Here is a 22,785-nt window from a genome sequence, read left to right on the forward strand (position 1 = left end):
CATTCGCGACAAGTAATAACGGATACCGGTATCGCCGCAGGATCGATAAATTACGCGGCTGTGTAAAATTGAATATCACACAGTTCAATAATCCCGTGCGCGCTGAATGTAGATTCGTCGCCGATCGGCGACGCAAGTGCACGGCGCTTATTCAAAAAATCAGAGTTCGTCCTAAACAATCGACTAAACGGATGAAAAAAGAATTCCAATAGACGAATGAGTATTTCAAAAGCACCGGTAATCCCGATAGAACGGTCCTCGCCAATTTTGTTCCGCTCTAAAAAGATTGGATTCATCGGAATTTCAAAGTCGGTTTACATCCTTAACAGTTGAAAAAACACGGTCCGACTAATGCCATCTAATGATTCGTTAAACGGCTCAATTATCGAAATTTCTAAAAGGAGGGGGACAAAGGGTATCGTCGAACAGAGGTAAAGCTAAAAAAAAAAAAGGAGAGAGAGCGATTATGCGAACCGCAAACTAGTTCCAGAATTTTCATTGGATTTCGCACGACGCGACGCCTCATAACGAATATTGAAATGGCAAATCGCTTATCGATCGACAGCAGAAAAAAAGCTTTCATATTAGGCGATCATCTGGAAATCCGGGCAGATAAGGGCGCCTTTGAAAATTCATTCAGTTGTGACACAACGATCACGACCGCGTCGACTAAAGGGCTGATTCAAGGATTTCGCGGCACGGGAAAAAAAATGCACTAAAAATTTACGAGATGCAATGTAAAGTCGCAAAGAGAATGTAAAGAGGAGGGAAGACCCTCCTTGGCTCGTTAGTGTTAGAAAACACGAGAATCAATCAAACTGATCGAGCCTCGGACCATTTTATCTCCGCAACTTTCAAGAGGTTTACAAGGACTTAATTAAAGCAAATGGTCTCGCGAGTAATAAAAGTTTCCACGTATAATGAATTCGCTTAATTCCAGGCTTAAAACTGAATTATCCAAAATTTACATTCGAGAAAATTTACGTCACGTGAAAGGAACGAAATGGTGAAGGACGCGCAAGACAAAAACTCTTTTAACGAGCGGTACATCCCACGAGATTGCAAACTTAAGTTTCGATATTAAACTTCATTAATATAATGTTGGCAAACAATAAAAAAAAGAGTATAAATTTATTATACATATATTTAAGCCGTTGAATAATTGTCGATTTTGACGCGTTGATAATTTTAGAAAAATCGTTGTATAACATTTCATACGTTCGCCAAGTGTTAATAATAATTAAACAACGCCGAATAAATCATAAAAAAAAATATATCTTTGCGAGTAATTACAGGAGTCCCGCCTTTAACGAACTCACTTAATGCCGTGCTTAAAACTGAATTATCTGAAATTTGCATTCGGGTGGGATATCGCGACGGCCGGAAGACCGGGGTTGTAAGCGAAAATTCTTTCGGGGAGTAACATCTCCCGCGGGATCAATGCTCCAAGCTTCCCACCCGTTAACCGTCTCGGTAACGAATAACGGCGTCGTTTCAATTTGCTTGCAAGCAGCGTCGCGGAACCTTCAGAATAACGGTATATAAAGCCGGCTCATGGTTCCCAAGTAGATCACCGTCTAAAGGCAAAGGACCTGCGTATACACTGACTAATTGAACTATACTATGCCTTCAGGAAGGCTATTTCGTCGCCTGTTTTCTGCCCCTCGAACTTTCGCCGTTAAAAGATAGAATAATTCTCTACTCCGTAATTAACCGCGTCGAAGCATCGACTATACGTTTCCATTTTACGTTGCGCGGCCACTCTCTTTCGCAGCAAAAAAAATTTTTTTTTTTCCTCATTTTTTTTTCTACGACCCGACTATTGGTTTCGAGATCTTCTATCGTTCTCGTTACGTAAATCAAACCCGTCCGTATATCGTATCGTTTGACTAATTGCGTTCGGATCGTATTTAACTTGGTTGTTGCACCAGCGGGATACCTCGTTTTCGCGTAGAATACGCCATTTCGTCCGCGTAGCCTCGCTTACAAACCGATTCCCGCGATTTATGTACTGACGACGATGCGTTAGGAATTATACGGCGCGCAAGCTTTCCCGCTTGCGCTTCCTCGTTACAACGGCAGACCGAACACTGCGTCAAAATACGACGGACCATCACGCTCGCAGGTTAATTTTACATTATCTTCCACTGTACTGCCATAGCTACGAATTAGCAGTAACAGAGTAGAATACACGCTATGCGCACTATGCATAAGTGCCATCACTGCGTTTACATCATCGCTGCCCATTCGTGTGCATATGCATTTTACAAGCACGAACAGAGAGAACGCGCCACTCATCCGGTCGCTGCTAACTATTTTAAAAAGTCCCAGTTAAACGGGAGATTCGATCAATTTTCTGTTCCAACCGATGAGCTTTTCGGTCGAGCGAGGACTCGTCATATTTATATCACACGATTTCAGTATAAATTAGGTATGCTCTATTCGTCACGGCGTATAATAGAATTGGCACATGATACTGGCGGGCTTTCCCGATTACCAAACGCTATGCGAGCGCGGCGTAGATATTCCACCCGGTGAGAGATTACGTAAAGCGTAACTTTACAGGGCGCGAAAATAACCGCGAGACAACCGGCCGACAGTGAGGTAGACGCATCGTTTTCTCGACTCGCGGGGACCGTATAACTTGAAGTGCTTCCTTTTTCTATTTCGAAGATAGGGTTTCGAGCAAGAGCGATCTCACCGCGTCAAACAAAACTCCCCTCATCTCGTACGTGCAGATAAGCGTCCCCGCCCGTACACGTGCACGTGTGCACGCAGTAATATCAGTTAATAGACGAAGATAATATCGACTGCCGATTCATCTTATCGTATGCAATAATGCTCTAATGGACGTCAAACTTCGTCGAACCGGCATGCTCGGGCAACTTTACTTAATCTTGCATAAGTTACAGCCCCCGAACTAATAGTAATAGAGTAGAATACGTTTGGCGTGCTACGCCATAAGTGCTCCGCTGCATGTACGCCCGGCACCAGCACGTTTTCGGGGTCGCGTCCGCGCGAGCGCGCGCGGGTACACGATTGCAGAGAACACGAAGAGGAAGAGCGTAAGAGCGGGGAGGAGGACGAGCGGACGGGACATGCGGCCAGTCCTCGTTAACAGCTTTGAAAGTTCGGATTAAACGCAGAATTGCGTTAAATTCCGCCCGGGCAGCCCTGGCCCTCCGGCGTGCTTGCTCTCAACGAAGCACGATAAAAATTAGATCAAAATGTGATAAAGACAGAAAAAAAAAAAAAACATATTCCTTAGTAATATACGAAGCATCGTTTTCTTTCGGGGATAAAATATACACGAGTTAATTTTTTATTTATTAAAGTTGTTCTAACTAAATTGAGCACCGATGAATAAATATCTGATTGCGATTCGAATATGTAATCCTAAAAAAAATTAGTGTACGTTGCCAAATATTGTAATATTATTTGTTCATTATTGTTGTAAATAATTGCAAGTTTTTTTTATCTACTGTAAATTTTCGACTAATTAATCTTTTAAAAATTATTTATTTCAAGTTAATTTAGCAAAAATAAATATTTCACAATTACTTTATGACAAATTAAACGGATAATTACAAAGAAATAATATTTAAAAATGAAATAACGTAAGTATACAACTTTATTAAATTAATATTTATTATATTTGTGAAAAAATGTTACCAAATTAAATAATATTTTAAACTGTAATGCATTTTAAACAATTTTTATTCCGTTTGTTTCGAGTTTATATAGAATTACCTTTCTGTCTATAATACATTTTTCAGTGTTAATAAATCAAATTCTTTTTTTTTGTTAGACACTTGTTCTTCGTTAAAATAATACATCGGAAAACACATCAAAGGGAATAGAGATTAACGATGTGTAGCTTTAAAATACCGTCGCATATAAAGTTCAGCATGTCGCGTAGGCAAAAATACCGTTTAATTCCTAATCCGATTACCGGTTTAGAGTGTACAGGATGTCTCGCCATCATCACATTAATCTTTACCGGAATATTTTTCGGTTGATTGGAAATTAGTAGATCCGTACCGAAAATACTAGGGGACGGTCGCTACAGCATCACGTTTACTGTAAAAGTTTTTATTAATTTTTTTTTAAGTTAAATATCTTTATAATTAATTATTTTAATTATAATTTTTATTTTTTTTAAATCCCTAAAAATTATATAAGCCACAATATAATTGGCATTTTTTTAGTAGCTTCAAAGTTTGTGACAAAAATTATTTAATTTATGACAAACACCGTCGTTTCGATTTTCATCGCGCTTAACGAAAGGAATATGTTATCCTTAAAAATGAATATAAATCTCTCGCGGACATCCTATACGTATAGCATACGCATAACTTCGTATACGTTTTTAATCTGAGCGCTCATGTCCGGACCGCAGTGGATCGCGCGGGGTTACGTAGACGAGAGGGAAAATCCTCCCGACGTATTGCATTATCCACAATCGCTCCGCTTCTCGCGCGAAGAATGAATTTTGATCCGCGGCGGTGGCAAAAAAAAAAAAAAAAGAAGCGAGGATTTATCGCCGTGGCGGCGCACGAATTGCTTCGGTGTTAACCGCCGGGCAGGTATTTCTCGCTCGGCCACGCGACGACGGCGGGCGTGAGAAGGAACGCGGCGAGAAAAAGAGTTGAAAAGAGAGACCGGGCGAAAACATCGCCGGAGACTCGGGTCGTTAAAAGTTGAGGGTATTACCCCGTTGAAACCGTGGGGCGGCGCGAAGCTGGCGGAGTTAATGTTTAAGGGTCAATTTGAGCACCGCACCCGGATGTAAAGGTGACGTGACCTATTCTCTCGTATCAGCCCCTATATCCCCCCTCCTCCTCTCCCTCCTTACGCTTTTCCTTGCCGAGTACATCCCACCGGTGATTTCGCTCCTGCGCTTTCCTCTATCCAGATGCATGTCGCGTAGGTACGTTATGTACAGGACCTAACATCTTGATATAACTTTGTAGCGTGTATTCGCGCGACTGAATACCGTCGTGACGACGGGGAGAATTTCATTTGTTATTATTACTCGTGACTCTTTACCTTTTCCCGCTGCATGCATGCATCCGCGATGCAGCCTTTCATCGTTAGCGCGCCTCGACAGCGGCGCGACAAGAACGCAATTTGCTCCGCTCTGACCGGATATTTCCGAGTTCCGATGCATCGGTGATTATTATTATTCCGCGATTATTATGCGCAATCCGTCGGTCTACGCGTCGACTGTTTATTTTAACTGCTTACACGGTATAACTGATATTATAATTTCATAATGCAGTTATAATTTATGCGTATGTTAAAATAATAATTTGATTATTCATATATTTACAACATAATTTTAAATAATCATAAATTATTCATCCAGCGTATAATAGAGAATAGAAAAAAAATATTACGCGACATATATTTTTATAACAATTTTCTTAGGAAATTAAATTGAATGCCACCCTTCCTCCGTTTCTGTCCCTTCGACGGCACCCCCCGCTTTCCCTTCCTACCCGCCGCGTTCTCCGTCTCTTTCTTTCACCGTTCCCGCGTTCTCTCTTGTTACTTTCGAGGGTGGTCTAGTCCCTTCTCGTTCCTCTCTCTCTCTATCTCTCCTCGTCTTTGTCTCATACTGTCTCATTTACCCTCGCATTCAGTATCGTTCGTCTTCGTCTCCGTCGTCACCCTCTTCCCAAGAGTTCCCGCGAAACTGATTGTCTCGCCGTTAAGCGGCAATTTATATGTTAACAGGCTCGAATCGGTCGAGAGTCATGCATACGTTTAAGGAATAGGATTTCGTAGAAGAGTTCCGATAACAGTAAAAATGACGGCGTAAATATCTAAAAACAACTCCTTTATGTCCACCGTTTTACTTGTCATTAACTTTTACTAACAATATCGCGACACTTGATACTGTATTCTTGAAACGTAACATAAAAAAATTATAAATTTCAAAGTATACGTAATATTAGAATATTAATTTCTTTATTTATTTCTTTATTTAATGACACATAAGTATGATTAAAAAAAAGCGAACATAAAGGAAATATCCATATTAGTATCGTTATAATTTTCTAATAAACTTTGTCTTTTTTTTTTTTTTTTAAGATTTAGTTATTGTATATATAATTATTTTTTGTTTTCAACAAAACTACAAAAGAGCCTGCGTCACGCAGAGCAATTAGTTTCTCCAGGAACTAACATGAAGCGGCTGAATTTGTGTATAAAGTTAGCGCAGAGAACTACGTTGCAGTATGACAACAGTTCAGTTTAATATCCTGCGACATCATCGTGTTAAAGTAAACTTTGATCACATCGCTTGGCATTCGTTTAACACTCGTATAGTCGTATGAATTTTCGTAACTTTCTACTTGCAACGTCGTCATACAACAGCGCGGTATAAGTGGCGTAATTGTAATATCCAAAGAAAACAAACGAGATAGTAAGTACATTAGCAGCGCAAAAAAAATTAAAATAAAAAAAATTTTTCAATAAATAAAAATGGGAATAATAATTGTATAATATTAAAATATATTTAAACTGGTGAGTTTACTAGAATTAGTTAAATTCTTGAATAATTATTTAATAATGTATCTCGTAGTATATTATCTTAAATATAAGATATCGCAATCGGACGAGCGTTTAATGCAGCGACACATAAACGTATGTTTGAGTGCGGAAAAATTTTTAATGACAAAACCTCGCATAAAATAACAATCGAGTATTCCCTGAGCTCATGTTGTACTATGCAAATTATACTTTTCTTCGCTAATGCGTTTTAGCCCATAAAAATGCAAGCGACTTCGGTACAAAGTGAATTCTTAACAACGAAATTTTTTCGAAATCTATAAAATCTTCGTGCCAATGCAAAACTTCGAGGAAGTATAAAAATCTCAATTAAGCAATTTATTATGCTTTTTACTTGCTTGACGCCTCGTTGTTTTTCGCTCTCCGAAAACGCAATAATTAATATGATCCCTCGCGAAAGTCAGCTCGTTACCCCGTACAACAGTCGATCCGACCGAAACAGTAGCGTTGCAGCCACTCCATAATTCGTCGCCATGACGAGCCGCGTCGTTCATCAGGGCAACTCTGCGACACCGTAACGCGCGGATCCGCAAATTTCATCAATGCGTCATACGTAACGAAGGATCGAATACTCGCCGCGTTCCAATCGGATGCTTTTCGCGACGGTGACGAGGGGAGAGAACCCGGAGTATTGTCCGCGTTAACTTCGGCAAACAGGCTATCGGAAAAGTATGGTAGCGGAGGGTAAATCCTATCAATTCGTTGACTCATTAGACGACGGCACGATACGCGCATTCTCTACTGCGCCCCCCTATATCGTGACGCTTCAACGTGACGACAGAACGGCGCGAACTTGGTGGTACCGCCGCGAGAGCATTGACGCGCTTGATTGGCAAAGCATACGAAATTAATTCATGAATAATTCTATCTGTACAAATTACTCGCGGTGAATCGCAATGAAGATGACAACTGGAAAATCGATATCAAGGGAATTACGCGAGCATTATATTAAATCTTTCTTACGTCGGCTGATAAACAAGAAAACGAGACTGATGAGAAATATGCGTGCGCTTTTACTTGTTGCATTACTTTGTTACAAAAAAAAAATTTGGATAATACCTTCGCGATACCGCAAACATTTTCCTATAAATACAGAGAGCTGTTTAGAAGAATAAACTTGCACGTACTTAAATATTCAGTTCTACATGCCAAGAAGTTGTAAACTGTATTGCAACATTCCACGGCAGTATACGTATATGTGCATGTGTCGTATCGAGGAAGCGAACCATACGTATCGTCAGGAGAATTATATATACAAAGAGCGAGAAAGTTTAATTACTCCCATGCGAGAAGTTACTATCGTAACGTACACAGGGCGTTCTCAAAGCGCAGATCGATCAACCGTGTGGAATCTACGGAGGAACTGACGTCACGGAAAATCACGTTTTATTCGATGCGTTACGCTTGGATTGAAGTGCCATGAGCTTTCTTGGCGTCCTCGCCGAGTGGGCGGGAAATTTTGTAAGCCGGCGCGAAATTGAAGAAAATTCTTCGGCAAGTTTGACACGCGGCATAGAATTACCTAAGTAATTAAACTGCACGCAACGAACCGACGGTGAAATAGTTACTATCGAAGAAATATCTATACTTGCTCACGCGATATTTTAAATTACGTAAAATAAAACCCGATTAGCTAAACGAACTTAAGGTCACGCGTAATTATAAAGTTAAATTAAATCCGCGTGAGAAGTTATGCATGCATTTATTCGGATATAATATGTTTCCAACAACAAAGTTACTAACAAATCAGCGCAAAATTCCAGAATAACGTGTAGCTGCGGTCCGCGCGCGGACAAGTTTCACTTTGCCCGTAACTTTTCGACTTAACTGCGTAACTTTAATATTACCGAAATAAAGTTGTTCAGCAAATAGCACAATAACAGGATTATAAAAAAAAAAAAGTTGAAACAAAATCGAAGCGGTAAGCTCAAATGAAAATATAAAAGTCAACAAAACAGTAACACGCGTACATTCTGCATGATTAAGGAGAATCGCAAACTAAACGGCAATTTATCTTCTGTATTAAACGCGATATTAATTTATTATAATGTTAATTGATTTCTGTTTTTAATAATATATCAATTTTGTATAAGTACGCAAATTTAAGAAGAGCAGGATTAACATAAGAGTTATTTTCTTTTTTCTTTTTTTTTTTTTTTTTCTAGGATTTAACATTTCTGAGACATCGCCGTGGCGGTTCTAAGCGAGCGAAGACACGAGATGTTCGCGTTGTTTTATAACAATTTCAATCCTCTGAAACGCGTCACGAACAGAATCAAGAGGCATACGCCCACATATAATTAGAAAGTTAAATTACTGCTACGGCAAATGTTATTCTCGTATGCCGCGCGACATGGGGGAAGCGAGGCTGCGTCGCTTCTGCATCCCAAATTGTGCGATTTACCTAAAACGTTCCATTATTACCGCACGTTGTAGCGGCCGAAAGATACTCTGTGACGTGTAAAACAGAATTGGACATAATTCAGGAAATTATTCGATCTTCAAAGGCAACGCAAGAATTGCGTTAACGGGCAGATTTTTAAAACAGTTCTCTTTTTGGTAAATATTGTATGGATCTAAGTGTCTAAAATATAAGCGTTTAAAAAATCTAATATTTTACTATTTTTTTGGACGGAGAATCGGTACTTTTCTCACCGCACGACTTTATATTTGACGAACGGATTGGACGATATTCGGTGGCGAGACGAGCAAAAACATGCGAACGAGATCAATACGCAAACCTGAGCGTCATATTGTTATACATATACATCGCAAATGATCCTCTCGACCAGAGATGTCAGAAAAGCTATGACGTATAACGATACGTCAACGATATGCCACCAAACACCCCTTGTGTTACACAATTCGCAAATAATCCTCTCGACTAAAGAAATAAGAAGTGTTATTGCTTGTTATACGTATCGTTATAAAAATACGCGTCAATTGATTTTCGATTGTAGAAAAATGTCAACCAGAAGTAAGCGTATATAAGACTTTAAAAAAAAAAAGAAAAAAAAAGCGTCAAATGTACAAACTTCTTAAAAATAATTATAAAAAAAAAAAGAAACTTAAAAATTAACCCTCACAAAAAAAAGAAAAAAAAGGGAAAAAAAGGCAATAAAGAAAAAAAAATTCGGCCTTTCTCGTAAAAGATACGCGGTAGTCTCAAACTTCGTACATTTGACGCGAGACATTACCGCGTCTCTTGATTAAGTGGCATAAGACGCAAACTCCTTACATCCGCTTCTCGTTGACATTTCTTCACAATCGAAAATCATATGATGCGAAATTTTATAATGATACGTACAAGAGGTAATAATATTTCCTTCTGTTTTAATTGAAAGGATAAAGAAATGCGTAACAATAGGGATGTTTTGTGACGTACCGTTGATGCATCGATGAAGAAAAATAAGATTCATTGGCATAAGACGCAAACCTCTTACACCCGCTTCTCGTTGACATTTCTTTACAATCGAAAATCATATGATGCGAAATTTTATAATGATACGTACAAGAGGTAATATTTCCTTCTGTTTTAATTGAAAGGATAAAGAAGTGCGTAACAATAGGGATGTTTTGTGACGTACCGTTGATGCATCGATGAAGAAAAATAAGATTCATTGGCATAAGACGCAAACCTCTTACACCCGCTTCTCGTTGACATTTCTTTACAATCGAAAATCATATGATGCGAAAATTTATAATGATACGTACAAGAGGTAATAATATTTCTTTCTGTTTTAAGTGAAAGGATAGTGAAGTGCGTAACAATAGGGATGTTTTGTGACGAACCGTTTATGCATCGATAGAGAAAAATAAGATTAATTGGCATAAGACGCAAATCCTTTATACTCGCTTTTCGTAGACATTCCTTTACAATCGAAAATCATATGATGCGTACTTTAATAATTGTACGTACAATAAGCAATAATACTTCCTATTCTTTTAGTCAAAGGAATTGCGAACACCGTAACAATAAAAGTGCTTGGTGAAGTATCATTGATGTATCGTTAAAGGAACGATATCTTACATTCTTGAGTCAAGAAAATCATTTGAAATGTATACATATAACAACAAGAAGTTCAGGATCTCATACTTATCTCGCCCGAACAGTTTCTCTCGTCTCGCCATCGAGAGATCATCCATGTTGCTTGACAAATCCTGTGCCGTGCTCTTCAGAAAACCGAGTAGAAGAATGCGTATAAAAAGCAGAACCCGGAGCGGTTCCGATCACAGTTGTTGCTAGAATATCATTGCGACTGCTCGACGTTAACACGTTCAGTACAGAAAAAAAAAATTAGCACGAAAAGAAGTCACCATAACAAGTAACGCGCTTAAAAACTGTCATCTAAATAAAATATATAGTTGATCTGCAGAAATCGACGACGTAACAAACGTGTCAACGTTACACTGAAATTATTACAGCTGATCAAGATCAAAAAGTATTTTACAAAATCAAGTGCAAATTCAGAAAAGTCAAAAAACGCAAAATACATATGTTCACAAACAAAAGAGCAATCGGTGCTCTTTGTGTGTAAAAAAGCATTACATTCTCTTCTGCAAACTTTATTGCTCTAAAATTACGAAAAAAAACGACAGCACGCGAAGAAAACCGGACTCTGCTTCAATTGCTCCGACAAAGTAAGCGAGTGCGCTTAAAAAAAAACCGTTTCGGTGTTTGGCTAAGCATTACATCTGTCCACAAGACGTTTGTTCCATTGTTTTGTGGACAGTGTAATAGCTGAGCCAGCACCGCTCAACTCGTATCAAGATTATTGTTCTAAATTTACAAAAAAGAAGCAACAGCACGCGAAGAAAAACGGACTCTGCTTCAATTGCTTCGACAAAGTAAGCGAGTGCGCTTAAAAAAAAACCGTTTCAATGTTTGGGTAAGCATTACATCTGTCCACAAAACGTTTGTTTAATTGTTTTGTGAACAGTGTAATTGCTGAGCCAGCACCGCTCAACTCGTATCAAGATTATTGTTCTAAATTTACAAAGAAGAAGCAACAGCACGCGAAGAAAAACGGACTCTGCTTCAATTGCTCCGACAAAGTAAGCGAGTGCGCTTAAAAAAAACCGTTTCGGTGTTTGGCTAAGCATTACATCTGTCCACAAAACGTTTGTTCAATTGTTTTGTGGACAGTGTAATTGCTGAGCCAGCACCGCTCAACTCGTATCAAGATTATTGTTCTAAATTTACAAAGAAGAAGCAACAGCACGCGAAGAAAAACGGACTCTGCTTCAATTGCTTCGACAAAGTAAGCAAGTGCGATTAAAAAAAACCGTTTCGGTGTGTATGGCTTAGCATTACATCTGCCTACATAACGTGTATTCAATTGTTTTGTAGACAGTGTAATGCTGAACCAGCACCGCTCAACTCGTATCAAGATTATTGTTCTAAATTTACAAAGAAGAAGCAACAGCACGCGAAGAAAAACGGATTCTGCTTCAATTGCTTCGACAAAGTAAGCGAGTACGTTTCAAAAATACCGTTTCGGTGTGTTTGGCTAAGCATTACACCTGCCCACTAAACGTTTGTTCAATTGTTTAGTGGACAGTGTAATTGCTGAGCCAGCACCGCTCAACTCGTATCAAGATTATTGTTCTAAATTTACGAAGAAGAAGCGACAACACGCGAAGAAAAACGGAAAAGTAAAATATGATTTATTATAATTCGTCTGCGTTCGCTCGTTGGGACTTTATGATTGTCAAGAAATTTTTTTTGTTATTTGGAGATTTTAAATAAAAAAAATATGCATAAAATTTAAACTTGTGCTTAAAATTAATGAACATATAACCGATTTTAAGTACACGTTTGCGGAATCACAGTAATCGCGTGTGTGCATATGTCATGCTACTTTTATCAATGTCATTGCCATTAATAGAATTAATAGTAAATGTAATTAATTAATTGTATTAATAGTATTAATTAATAATAAATGTAATGTAAATAATAGTATTTGTAATTAATTTAAAATTGTGTTTTAGTTGTATTGAAATAAATATATTAAAAGATGTATATCTTTTGTATTTTTTATAAAAGAAAATTATTTGTAAGAAATATTTGTAATCTCGATGTTTAAATATTCACACTTTTATTTACGTTTATAAAAATTAAAAAAATTTCAATAAGTTCAGATAAAAATGTTTGAATAATTAAACATTTAGGTTACAAAATATTATAAAAGTGTTTTATAAAAATGTCTGAATATTCAGGCACTGAAATTAAAAGTATTTAAAAAACAGGCTAAATAGTCCGACAAGAATATCTGATTATTAAGACACTAATATTTAAAAAAGTGACTAAAAATTCAAACAAAGTGCCTTAATAGTAAGATATTAAGAATTATAATTTTTAGAAATGTAGTGAAAATCGTATAATAAAAATCCTATTGGCCATATTTCTCTCTAATACTTTCTGATTTTCTTTTACCGATTTTTTCACGTAAGACATAAAATTATTTGCGAAATAAGTAACAATAGGGGCGCTTGTCGGCGTATTCTTATAAAAAAAATTCTCAAGTATTTAAAATACAACCGCCAAAAAGATACGCGCTAGGTTAGATATATCTATAAACTAAAAAAAATAACAATTGTTGGGATAGCAATTAAATTAAATAACTCGTTAGCCATATTGTATAATTAAAATCCTATTAACCATATTTTTTTCTAATACCTTCTGATTTTCTTTTACCGATTTTTTCACGTAAGACAGAAAATTATTTGCGAAGTAAGTAACAATAGGGACCCTTGTCGGCGTATTGTTAGAAAATAAATTCTCAAGTATTTAAAATACAACCGCCAAAAAGATACGCGCTAGGTTAGATATATCTATAAACTAAAAAAAATAACAATTGTTGGGATAGCAATTAAATTAAATAACTCGTTAGCCATATTGTATAATTAAAATCCTATTAACCATATTTTTTTCTAATACCTTCTGATTTTCTTTTACCGATTTTTTCACGTAAGACATAAAATTATTTGCAAAGTAAGTAACAATAGGGGCGCTTGTCGGCGTATTGTTATAAAAAAAATTCTCAAGTATTTAAAATACTACCGCCGAAAGGATGCGCGCGAGGTTAGATATGTGGTGGAGATGGTGGGTGCGATCGCGATAGGGGATGGAAGACAGATAAACGGGGCGACCAAGGTGGAGGTAGAGTCGGATAGATAGGATAGAGAGAAATCCGTAGGATAAATGAGGGCACAATCGTTTGCGAAAAGGAGAAAGAAGAGAAGCGAGGGCGACACGCCGCGGAAAGGACGGAGCGAGCGACGGAAAAACTGTAATAGTGAGCGAGTCGGAAGACAACTACAGCGATAGAGAGCTGCATAAAAGAGAAAGAAGTTCTCGTGCGAGTACGGGGGCGGGAATAAGAGGGTGCGAGAGAGAAAGAGTGAGAGGGGCGGGAAGGAACGGATTGATATCGTCGAAAGAGAAGGTAGACGGTGAGTCAGAACGAGGGGGCAGGGTACGAGCGAGAACGCGAACGGAAGAACGCGGGATAAACGGAGATGCGGGACGGGAGAGAGAGACTGACTAACTGACTGTGGCTGGTTAGGGGGTGAATGGGAGTAAGGATTTTGTGCGCGGGCGCGAAGCTGGCGCGAAGCTGGCGCAAACTCTTCGTGCAGCATCCCTCGTCAGTTGCAAGTCAGAAACTACCGCGATCGCGTTGAATTCGAATCGTTTTTCCAGACTTGCCGATTTTCGAGCTCTTTCATGAGTTCCCGGTGATCGACGAGCGAGCGATGAAAAAAAAATGCTCAAGTCACTCATTAACCTGTGAACTTTTCCATTTTACGTTCGTTTAATGTTGTCGCACGAATTTTATTCGCGCGAATAGCTCAACTCATTTCTTTATGAAAAATCATATAAACGAAAAAACTGTGGTACCGATCGACGAGCAGGAACATATGTAGATAAAAAACGTGACGCGTTTGTGTTATAGTGACAGAGAGGATTCTTCACATCAAGATGGATAACGACTTTCGTCGGAAATATAAAAAAATACGATATGGGCTGCTGCATTTGCTACTGATAGTGGGAGGTAAGTTTCATTACACAGTGTTAAGTTCGACTAAAAAAAAAAAAAAAAAAAAAAAAAAAAAGAAAGTTTTCCAAGTGATACGGATGATTGTCAGACCGGCGGAACGTTCTTCATCGACTTTTTTGAAGAGAAAAACTATCGAAGTGAATCTTCCGTCGCTTTTTTGCCCGTTGCAAAAGTAGCAATAAACGCAGAGAGAAAAACGCGTTTTTTAAACTGACTGGAATTTTCAAGTTGAAAAATACCGTTTATTTTGAATAACGCTCTACGCAATAAAAATTAATTTTTGATGAAAGTCTTCAAGTACCATGCATTTCTATGGGCAGCGCAGCTTTCGTTTATATCGCTGGAGGATGTCAAATGTACATATATGTACGGCGCAAAGAAGGATAACGTTCCCTCTTCCGTATCGCGCCAAGGAGAAACGTAAAATGGTTAAGTTCCTACTAAGTTGAGCCTGCGAAGAGTCGTTAAAGGAGTCATTGGAGCTTTCAACCTTCTACGCGCTTCTTCCGGTTGGATCGTTGCTTCACGAAAGTTCCGAGATCCGCTGATCCGAGAAAGGAGACGCGCGATACCTGCGTTCTTGGAGAATGGTCAGTCGTTCGCAGCCGCTCTACGATCGGCATGAACGACATCGTTACACCCAAGTTCGACTCGGTTAGATCACGTTGGGATTGCAACCGGCGGTTTTACTCACCCGCGCACGCTCTTCGATATTACTGCAACGATTCGGTGCATTCTATCCGCGTTAAACACGAAGAGTACTTACGGATACTGCGGATATTACTCGCGGAAAATTTAACGTCAGATAAAATATGGTTTAAATCTATCTTTTATTAGTCATAAATAACGCGTTTAATTGGTCATATCTGCTCGCGTTCTTCTTAAACGGATCGAAGTGCATCATATGTACTGCAAATCGGAGAAGATTGCAGTGCAAATGTTTTGCTCTGATTCACAGTGTCTTGGACCTGTGCCATTTTACTAGTGGGTGACTCATGGAATAACAGTTTTGATATCGGCCTTGTTATAGACGAGCTCACTAAAGTTTTACTTTGTCAAAGTAGGTCGAGCGCTTCGCAATGCTCATAGTTAGAAGATGCACCGAAGGGTGCTAGACGTTTTACAATCTTTCGATATAAATCATTTTAAATGACTTTCTTTTCTGTTTTCATTAAAAATATTTCTAGTGAGATATTCAAATTGTAAAATATTCAAAATTTTCTATTGAAAATTGCTACGTACGATTATCATTATTTTATGTAAAATAGGAGCAAATAAACATAAATGATTTGAAATTCAATTAAATTAAAGTTAAATATTCACACCTCGGAGAATTTAAATACATAAGAGCAACTAATGACAATTAAACAAGTCAGTAAGCTTGAAGTAAACGGTAATAAATATTTAAATTTTTAGACATAGGAATTCGAATAGAACGACACATTCAATTATATAAAAAAACGTAATGGACAAAAATTTCCAAAGCTATTTGAGATATTAAAAACCATTTCTACTTTTTATGTTTGCAAATATTTTGAAAATTGTACATACGCGTGTGTGCTTCAATCGGTTAACTCGAAATTAAATCAATCAAAGCGGTGTATATGTTAAAAACTCAAAAACGTTTTTTTTATCAATATTCAAGTAATTAAACGCAATAATCACTCTCACAGAAAATAATTATTAATATGTGTAAAAATACTATAAATATAATAAATTACTCTTATGTTTCATCGCTGTGAAACCTAGAAGGGCGGATCCCATCGGATAACTCGCGATCTGTTAAAGACAGCGGCAAGCGAAGTGATTAATCTATAACATAATTAAGTCTTTATTCTGCCGTTATTGCACAATTTTTACCAGAGACTTACTTACGCATATTAAAACCGTGACGTCTCTTGAAACGTTTATTCATTCTTTATCACTAGCCCCTAACATAATATTAATCTTCGCGCGTTGCAGAATGAAAACATTTTACAGACATATCGTATACAATTTTTAGCATCTCGGGCAAAATTCACTCTATGCTTTTGTGAGTTTTCGCGAAACAACATGCCACTTTCGCGTTGTAAAACCGGGTTGTTTCCGATGAGACAAATTCTCTCGACTGAATATTTGCCCTACGCTGGACCGCTCCTTTTCCACACGATTGCGTCGTGCCACGAAAAGGCGAACAGATACGTGAGAATTCTTTGAAGAGAAAGGGAGGGAAAAGAAAAGAAAGTCGAGATGGAACAAATCGTAGTGAACGTGTACCGGAATGCAGACATATCCGAGATATACTCGCCTGCTTCGCCATCTTCTCCGAGATACTTTACTCTCCGCGATGCAGCTTCCGCGAACGCGTTCTAAACCCGCGTTCTCTCTTATTGGAAAAATATAGCGGTACGGTATATCGACGACGCGATTTGTCTTCCCTTTTGGGAAACGTCGCTCTTAGAGCACGGATTTCTATACTCAACAATTTAGCGCCGCTGTTTTGCCCTCTCATATTTATTTTATCTTCATAAAACCCCGCGGTGTTGTACAAAAGCGCACCATATTTTCCTATAACTTTTAGTTCCAAAAGTAAAGTAAGATCACCGTAAGAAGAATATCCTAAGAATTTTTCCTTTATTTCTATCTGATATTACGATATTTTCAAAATGAGTGTGTTTGCTTCCGAGAGTGCACCATATTTTCGAATGCTTCTATAAACTCTACTCACTCTGCGAACAGTTCTGGGATAACGCTTGTTATCTTTCACAATTTTATCTATTGCTATATTGCCTAGCTCCCTGTTCTTCTAGTGTTTTATTATTATTTAATATTTGCAATTATTTGCAAAAGAATGCAGACTTACCGTTAGATGATGTACGGTTGGAGTAGCGATAACGTTCGACATCCTTCCTTCCTTCCTTCCTTCCTTCCTTCCCTCCTTCCTTCCGTAGCGGTAATCCAAATTATCCTGACGTCTTGCAGCACTTCAAATCATTCGGCACTATTACACTGCTCTGCTTTTTTTATTATCTCTGTCCGAGAGATTGACGGATTATTGCGGCGATTATTACGAACGATACCGAATTATTTTGCGAAGTGGCGAATGAAACGGGCCGCGATACGAAATGAGTCCCCGCGCACTTAATCTTCCTCGCGGTCCTCAAAAAGTCACTTGCCCGAAGCAACGGGAGGCGAGGGACGAGATGCACGGCCGCGACGAAGAAGGCGAGCGCGGTGCGATCTTTGTTGACATCCCGCGTAGCGGCCATCATGATTGCTGTAGTTCGCTGAACGTGGTGGCGAGTGAAGCGGGTCGGTAATCATGGCTGCCGAGGTCGATGACGTCACGCGGCAAACATCAGCTCGGACGCTCCGCGCTCTCCGCCAGCGACATAACCTTAACCTTTCCGAGGCACTCTTTCGGAGCCCGAAACGAAGCGCAGAACGATGAACGGATTGACAGGAATGCAAAAAATGATTGTTCGTTCCCGGGTCGACGACGTCAACATGTACTCGCGTGCAGGAACGTCCTATCCGCGACCGAAAATATGCGTAATTGCGGAGCGATTGACACACGTCTTCGCGCCCAAAGCTCCGTGATTAGACTAACATGGCCGCTACAGATTTCGGCCCTTGGAGGGAAAGAGACGACCGCGTAAGAGAGAGCGAGACCGACGATAGTCTCGATCATCGCGCGACTGTCTTTCTCGCACTGAGTTCTCTGAAGCGTTGACCTTGTTGATGCGGAGTTGATCTGCTTACGTTGTGTGCTCGGCAGATCGAGGCCTCTGTCCCCTGAAAAAAAAAATAAAAATGCACAAATTAATATAAACGTTAATACGTTTTCGTGGGGATGTTTAAAGCGATCGTCTTTACTAATCATGAATCAGCTAGCATTCGTAATTATTACATCTGTTGCGATTTAAGCACCGATGCCGTAACAAATTTAGCGTGCAATTCTGTCAGACATTACTTCTAATTGCCTTATCAAATTAACCGCTCTACCTTTATTCCGCCTCGCAGCAACAGCTGCAGTTCGAGCGGTAGAAACATGGCTTGATGGCATGGATCAAATTTTGACCAATTACTTCCGCCAGCGTCGCTTTTATCGTTTACGACCGACACTAATGAACGGAAACTTGGGTGCCGCTTGTTATTCCGTACAAACTTTGGTCTTCGTTAACCAAATTCAGTCCACATTCGGATAATCGACACGAAATATCTACATTATATCGCGCTCTCGTCACGCAGTTTTACGCGGGGAAAAAAAAATCCTTTCTTTATTCATTTCGTATTTTGATATCAATGCTCGAGACGCCGAAGGCAAAATCGGACGAGATCGAAAAAGATCTCATTAAAACGAGGCATTTATCCGCGCTGTATTACGAATCCGATAATGATCTTGCAAGTCAAACATTTTATTCACTCGTCGTGCTCTTCGATTCATTCGCGAGACGTCTCCATTCTAATTCTCTCGATCGGGCTATAATTCCAGCGGCAGACGAGTCAAAAGATTTCCTCGAAACACGGTATTGAAGATGTACCTCCTTTCCGCTCATTTTCTTTTTCCGTTACTTTTTTGTTTCTTTTTTTTAATTTTTTTTTTTTTTGCTCCGGGAATCGAAATGCAAAGAATGCAGAAATGAAGAGGGTACTTCCGTCCGCAATTCGAAGACCTCATCGCCTTCCGTCTCAACCCGATTGCTCTGTCTTCGTCTCGTCACAATCATTGTTCTCCTTTGTTCCCCGAGTTTCCCGTTGCTCTCGTCACGGCCGGAACACGAAGAATAGGAATTCCCGGAGCAGGTCCTTGGCGAACGCTCGCTCTTGTCGGATATTACTTTTATTCTGTTTCAAGCCTCGTCGCTGCCTGGACGATGTCCCTGCTCGAGCGTCCTTTCATCTACGAGTCGTTTTGTATCATCGCGATTGTATCGCCGGCGCGTACGTGATCAGAATTGGTCCGATTCTCTACGGTACCTTTCGCCCGTATACTTCCGCAGAGTACAATTTCCTCGACAAGAACGAGCTGTGTACACCGAAGGGCAGATACGGCGCTTTCCGCGGCAAAAGCGGCTAGCGTACGTAATCTTAAAGACGGTAAAGGCAGGGGATGAGAGAACGGAGAGAAATCAGTCATCGGCAAACCGGCCGGCGCGGTATGTACATGCGGTACATGTGAAACTCGACGCACACGACGCTGAAGTCACGTTCGCTAGCTGCCGTCGTCGTATCTGCTTTTCAGCGTATGTACATCTCCTTGTAACCATCAGCACGAAGTCAGTCACTCGCGAATTAAAAGACAAAGAAAAATGCGTACGTCTCGCCCGTCGATATCCAATTTGATTGAAAGTATAAACCCGTTACTGTTTCTTTTTTTTTGTAATATACGCAAATTAATTATAAATACCGTTTAAAAAAAAAAAAAGAAATGCATCAAAATTATAAACCCCTTTTATTAAAATTAGAAATAAATAACTGTAATATTTCAACTTTTTACATATTAAAAAAAAAAAATAAATAACAGTGAGAGAAATGAATAAAAAAAGAATTATTTGCGCACCAAATATCCTCCGCTCGCCGGTGCTTTCTATTTCTTTTCCGAAAGAAATTTAGCGTACGCGAAAGCATGCCCGTGTCGCTCGACATTAACTCGAGTCACGCGGTGTTCCCAATCGCTTTGGGATTACGTCGATGCGGCAATCCGCCGGTTGAAATTTATCCCGCGGACCTCCGCGACCGGCCGCAGGAATCCAGCAGGCGGGATCTCGCCGCAGGGCGAGAGGAAAAAAAAAGAACGAGAATCGAAAGTCGATCGGAAAGGACGAACGCTTCCGGATGTAATCCTGCAAATACGTTCCAGCTTCCGCTCGAGCGGGCACGACCGCCGTCGAATCATCCGTGTGAAATTCGTCTAGCGCCGCGCCAGACCGGCCCGAGTCGGCCCGTGCGCCATGTGTGGTCAACGATGCGCCTTTTTGCGGTTCGCGGAGCCAGAAAATGACGACACGTTTTCTTTTTACGGGCGGGAAAGAGCCTCGGTGTGCCGGCACCGAAGATAATTTCATCAGCGACGAAGGGCGCCCGGTTAAAGACTGCCGGCCCTCCCGCGCGGCGCCGTCTCCGCAACGAAATCGAATTATCGTCGGCTCTTACGGGGACGTTAATTGTCACCAATCTCATCGCGGATATCGCGTTTCGCGGAACGAAAGTGCGTCGGATTGATTTAATTGTTTTTCGCGATCGCAAAACTGCATCGACGACTGCTACGCAAATTCGCTCGAATTAATCGAATTGAGTCACGCAGGATTTATAGCTAATTGGAGCATGCCGCGCAGTTTCAATAGGCAACTGTAAAATTCTGATAGCGTAATTACGGGCGCGCTCCCCCTCAACTCGCATTTTCGAATTTAAATTGCGATGAAGCGCGCTGGTAAAGCAAAGAGCACAATTTTGAGATTGCCAAAATCCACCAGAGCATTATGCACATCTGTTCGTTTATTGTATCGCATATAATGGTAAATCGCATTCGAAATCATTAAATAGAACCAATCAAAACTAAATAAAGTAATTAATTTAATGAGAGAGTAAATAAATTTCTTATATATTAAATCGAGTAATTAAATTATTTTTAATAATCCTGTACAAACTTAATACTAATAATTATTACGGTCTTTATAACAAGATAATTTTATTATCGATTTGAACGTAAGTGAGATTAGTTATGTTTTTCTTAAAATAAATGTTCATATTTTAATTGAGCTCAAATATTCGTAATTAAATAACGTTGAAATTCAAAGTGGTTTTCACCATAAAAAAAATTAATAAAAAATTTACTTAGCCGTAAAGCGGAAAATGTCCGCTCTCAAATGCGAGAATAGAAATGATCTATGACAAAGGCGACCCTTTCGTAATAGAGGCTGCGGATCGTTAACTGCAACTTGGATTTTCGTTTTCCTGATGAAAAAGGTCGTGCACAGTCGTACTTTATATTGCATTTAACGCACCTTTATAACGACTGCACGCTCCGAAATGGGGACAAAAGATTGGCTTGACGATAAAAGAGCTTCGATACGGAGAGAAACAGGAAGGTAAGCGGATGGATCAAGAGGGAAAAGAGTAGCTGGGCTCAGTTAGAAGCGAATGAGGGCGAACGAGAAAAAATCGGATAAAACGAACGGAGAGAATCGTGACGAAGCATGCGAAGAAAGAAATCAAGCGAGAAAGAAAGAGGAACGGGAGGAACAGACGGAGAAAGGGAGAGGAAGTAGACAGCTCACCTTCGACTCTAAAGTTTTTTAAAGAAGTGCGAGGCGTTGGCCATTACCGTGGATCACATACCTCTTTCACTTCGCTTCCACTACTTTGTCGAGCTCACGTAAACCACAACGCTCTTGGATGCCCGCCGGGCCGAAACTTTTCGGGCTACGTACGTCGAGAGTTAGAAATTTATCCGCTTTGAAACTGATTAGGCAGCGCCTTCGCTCGTGGGTCCGATTCGAATGTCTTTAATTGAAAAGAAAATCTAAAACAGCGATGCGCGCGATTCCGTCCTGATATCGCCCGCAGTTACCTCAATCCCTCCCCCCCCGGTTCCCTCTTCCCCCGATGGGAGATGTGCTTTCCATCCAAAAGACCTCTTGCGAAGAAAATTCGACGCGAATACGAGACCTCTCGGGTGCACCTAGGGGGTGTTGTCCTTATGCATTTAATGGATTCCATGGGACCGATTTAATCGCCCTTGCAAGCACGAGAGCGTCCGCAGGCCGGGGGATAACACGGAGATGAGGATTGGGATTACTCCGAGCGGTTGCGCCATTTTTGCTTAGTCGTCCTTTTGAATGCGTCGACTCGGAAAGAGACACCTAATCGAATATTTCACCGTTACGCTCTTGCTTTTACCGCGACTTTATCACGAGACGTAAAAATTATTCACCGTGCGTTATAATCATTTTTTTTTTTTTTTTTTTTCCAAATAGCATCGAGGATGCATAAAGTGCCAGACGGTTTATGCGATACGCGCGTAAAATCGCTTTAACTTTTTATATATATTTTTTTTGTAAGCGAAAAAAAAATAATATTTCGGTGACAAAATATGTTTTTAATGCCACCGCATTACTGACTTTACTTACGCGGGTGATTATCAATTCTCTATACCCATTACTCT

The 22,785-nt window shown here is 39.7% G+C and overlaps 2 protein-coding genes and 1 long non-coding RNA gene across 4 annotated transcripts in view; 1 reads left to right on the top strand and 2 right to left on the bottom strand.

The window, feature by feature from the left end:
- The window catches only part of Kl-2 (dynein heavy chain 2, axonemal kl-2), a 103,356-nt gene extending 85,157 nt beyond the window's left edge, over positions 1 to 18,199 (bottom strand). The window contains exon 1 of the mRNA XM_070668690.1: positions 17,482 to 18,199. The gene's annotated coding sequence lies outside the window, so the exon portion shown is untranslated. The remainder of the gene's footprint in view (positions 1 to 17,481) is intronic.
- The window catches only part of LOC139111741 (uncharacterized), an 83,958-nt gene continuing 74,825 nt past the window's right edge, over positions 13,653 to 22,785 (top strand). Inside the window, exon 1 of one of the 2 annotated variants that reach the window (XM_070672213.1) lies at positions 13,653 to 14,633. In XM_070672213.1, the coding sequence (XP_070528314.1) occupies positions 14,561 to 14,633 (73 nt within the window). In that variant the 5' untranslated portion in view covers positions 13,653 to 14,560. The remainder of the gene's footprint in view (positions 14,634 to 22,785) is intronic. The other variant, XM_070672220.1, reaches the window with a different exon arrangement.
- The window catches only part of LOC139111785 (uncharacterized), a 59,965-nt gene continuing 55,382 nt past the window's right edge, over positions 18,203 to 22,785 (bottom strand). The window contains exon 3 of the long non-coding RNA XR_011547275.1: positions 18,203 to 18,413. This is a non-coding gene — a long non-coding RNA (uncharacterized lncRNA). The remainder of the gene's footprint in view (positions 18,414 to 22,785) is intronic.

Source organism: Cardiocondyla obscurior, linkage group LG02 (genome assembly GCF_019399895.1).
Source record: "Cardiocondyla obscurior isolate alpha-2009 linkage group LG02, Cobs3.1, whole genome shotgun sequence".
Classification (NCBI taxonomy): Eukaryota; Metazoa; Arthropoda; class Insecta; order Hymenoptera; family Formicidae; genus Cardiocondyla; species Cardiocondyla obscurior.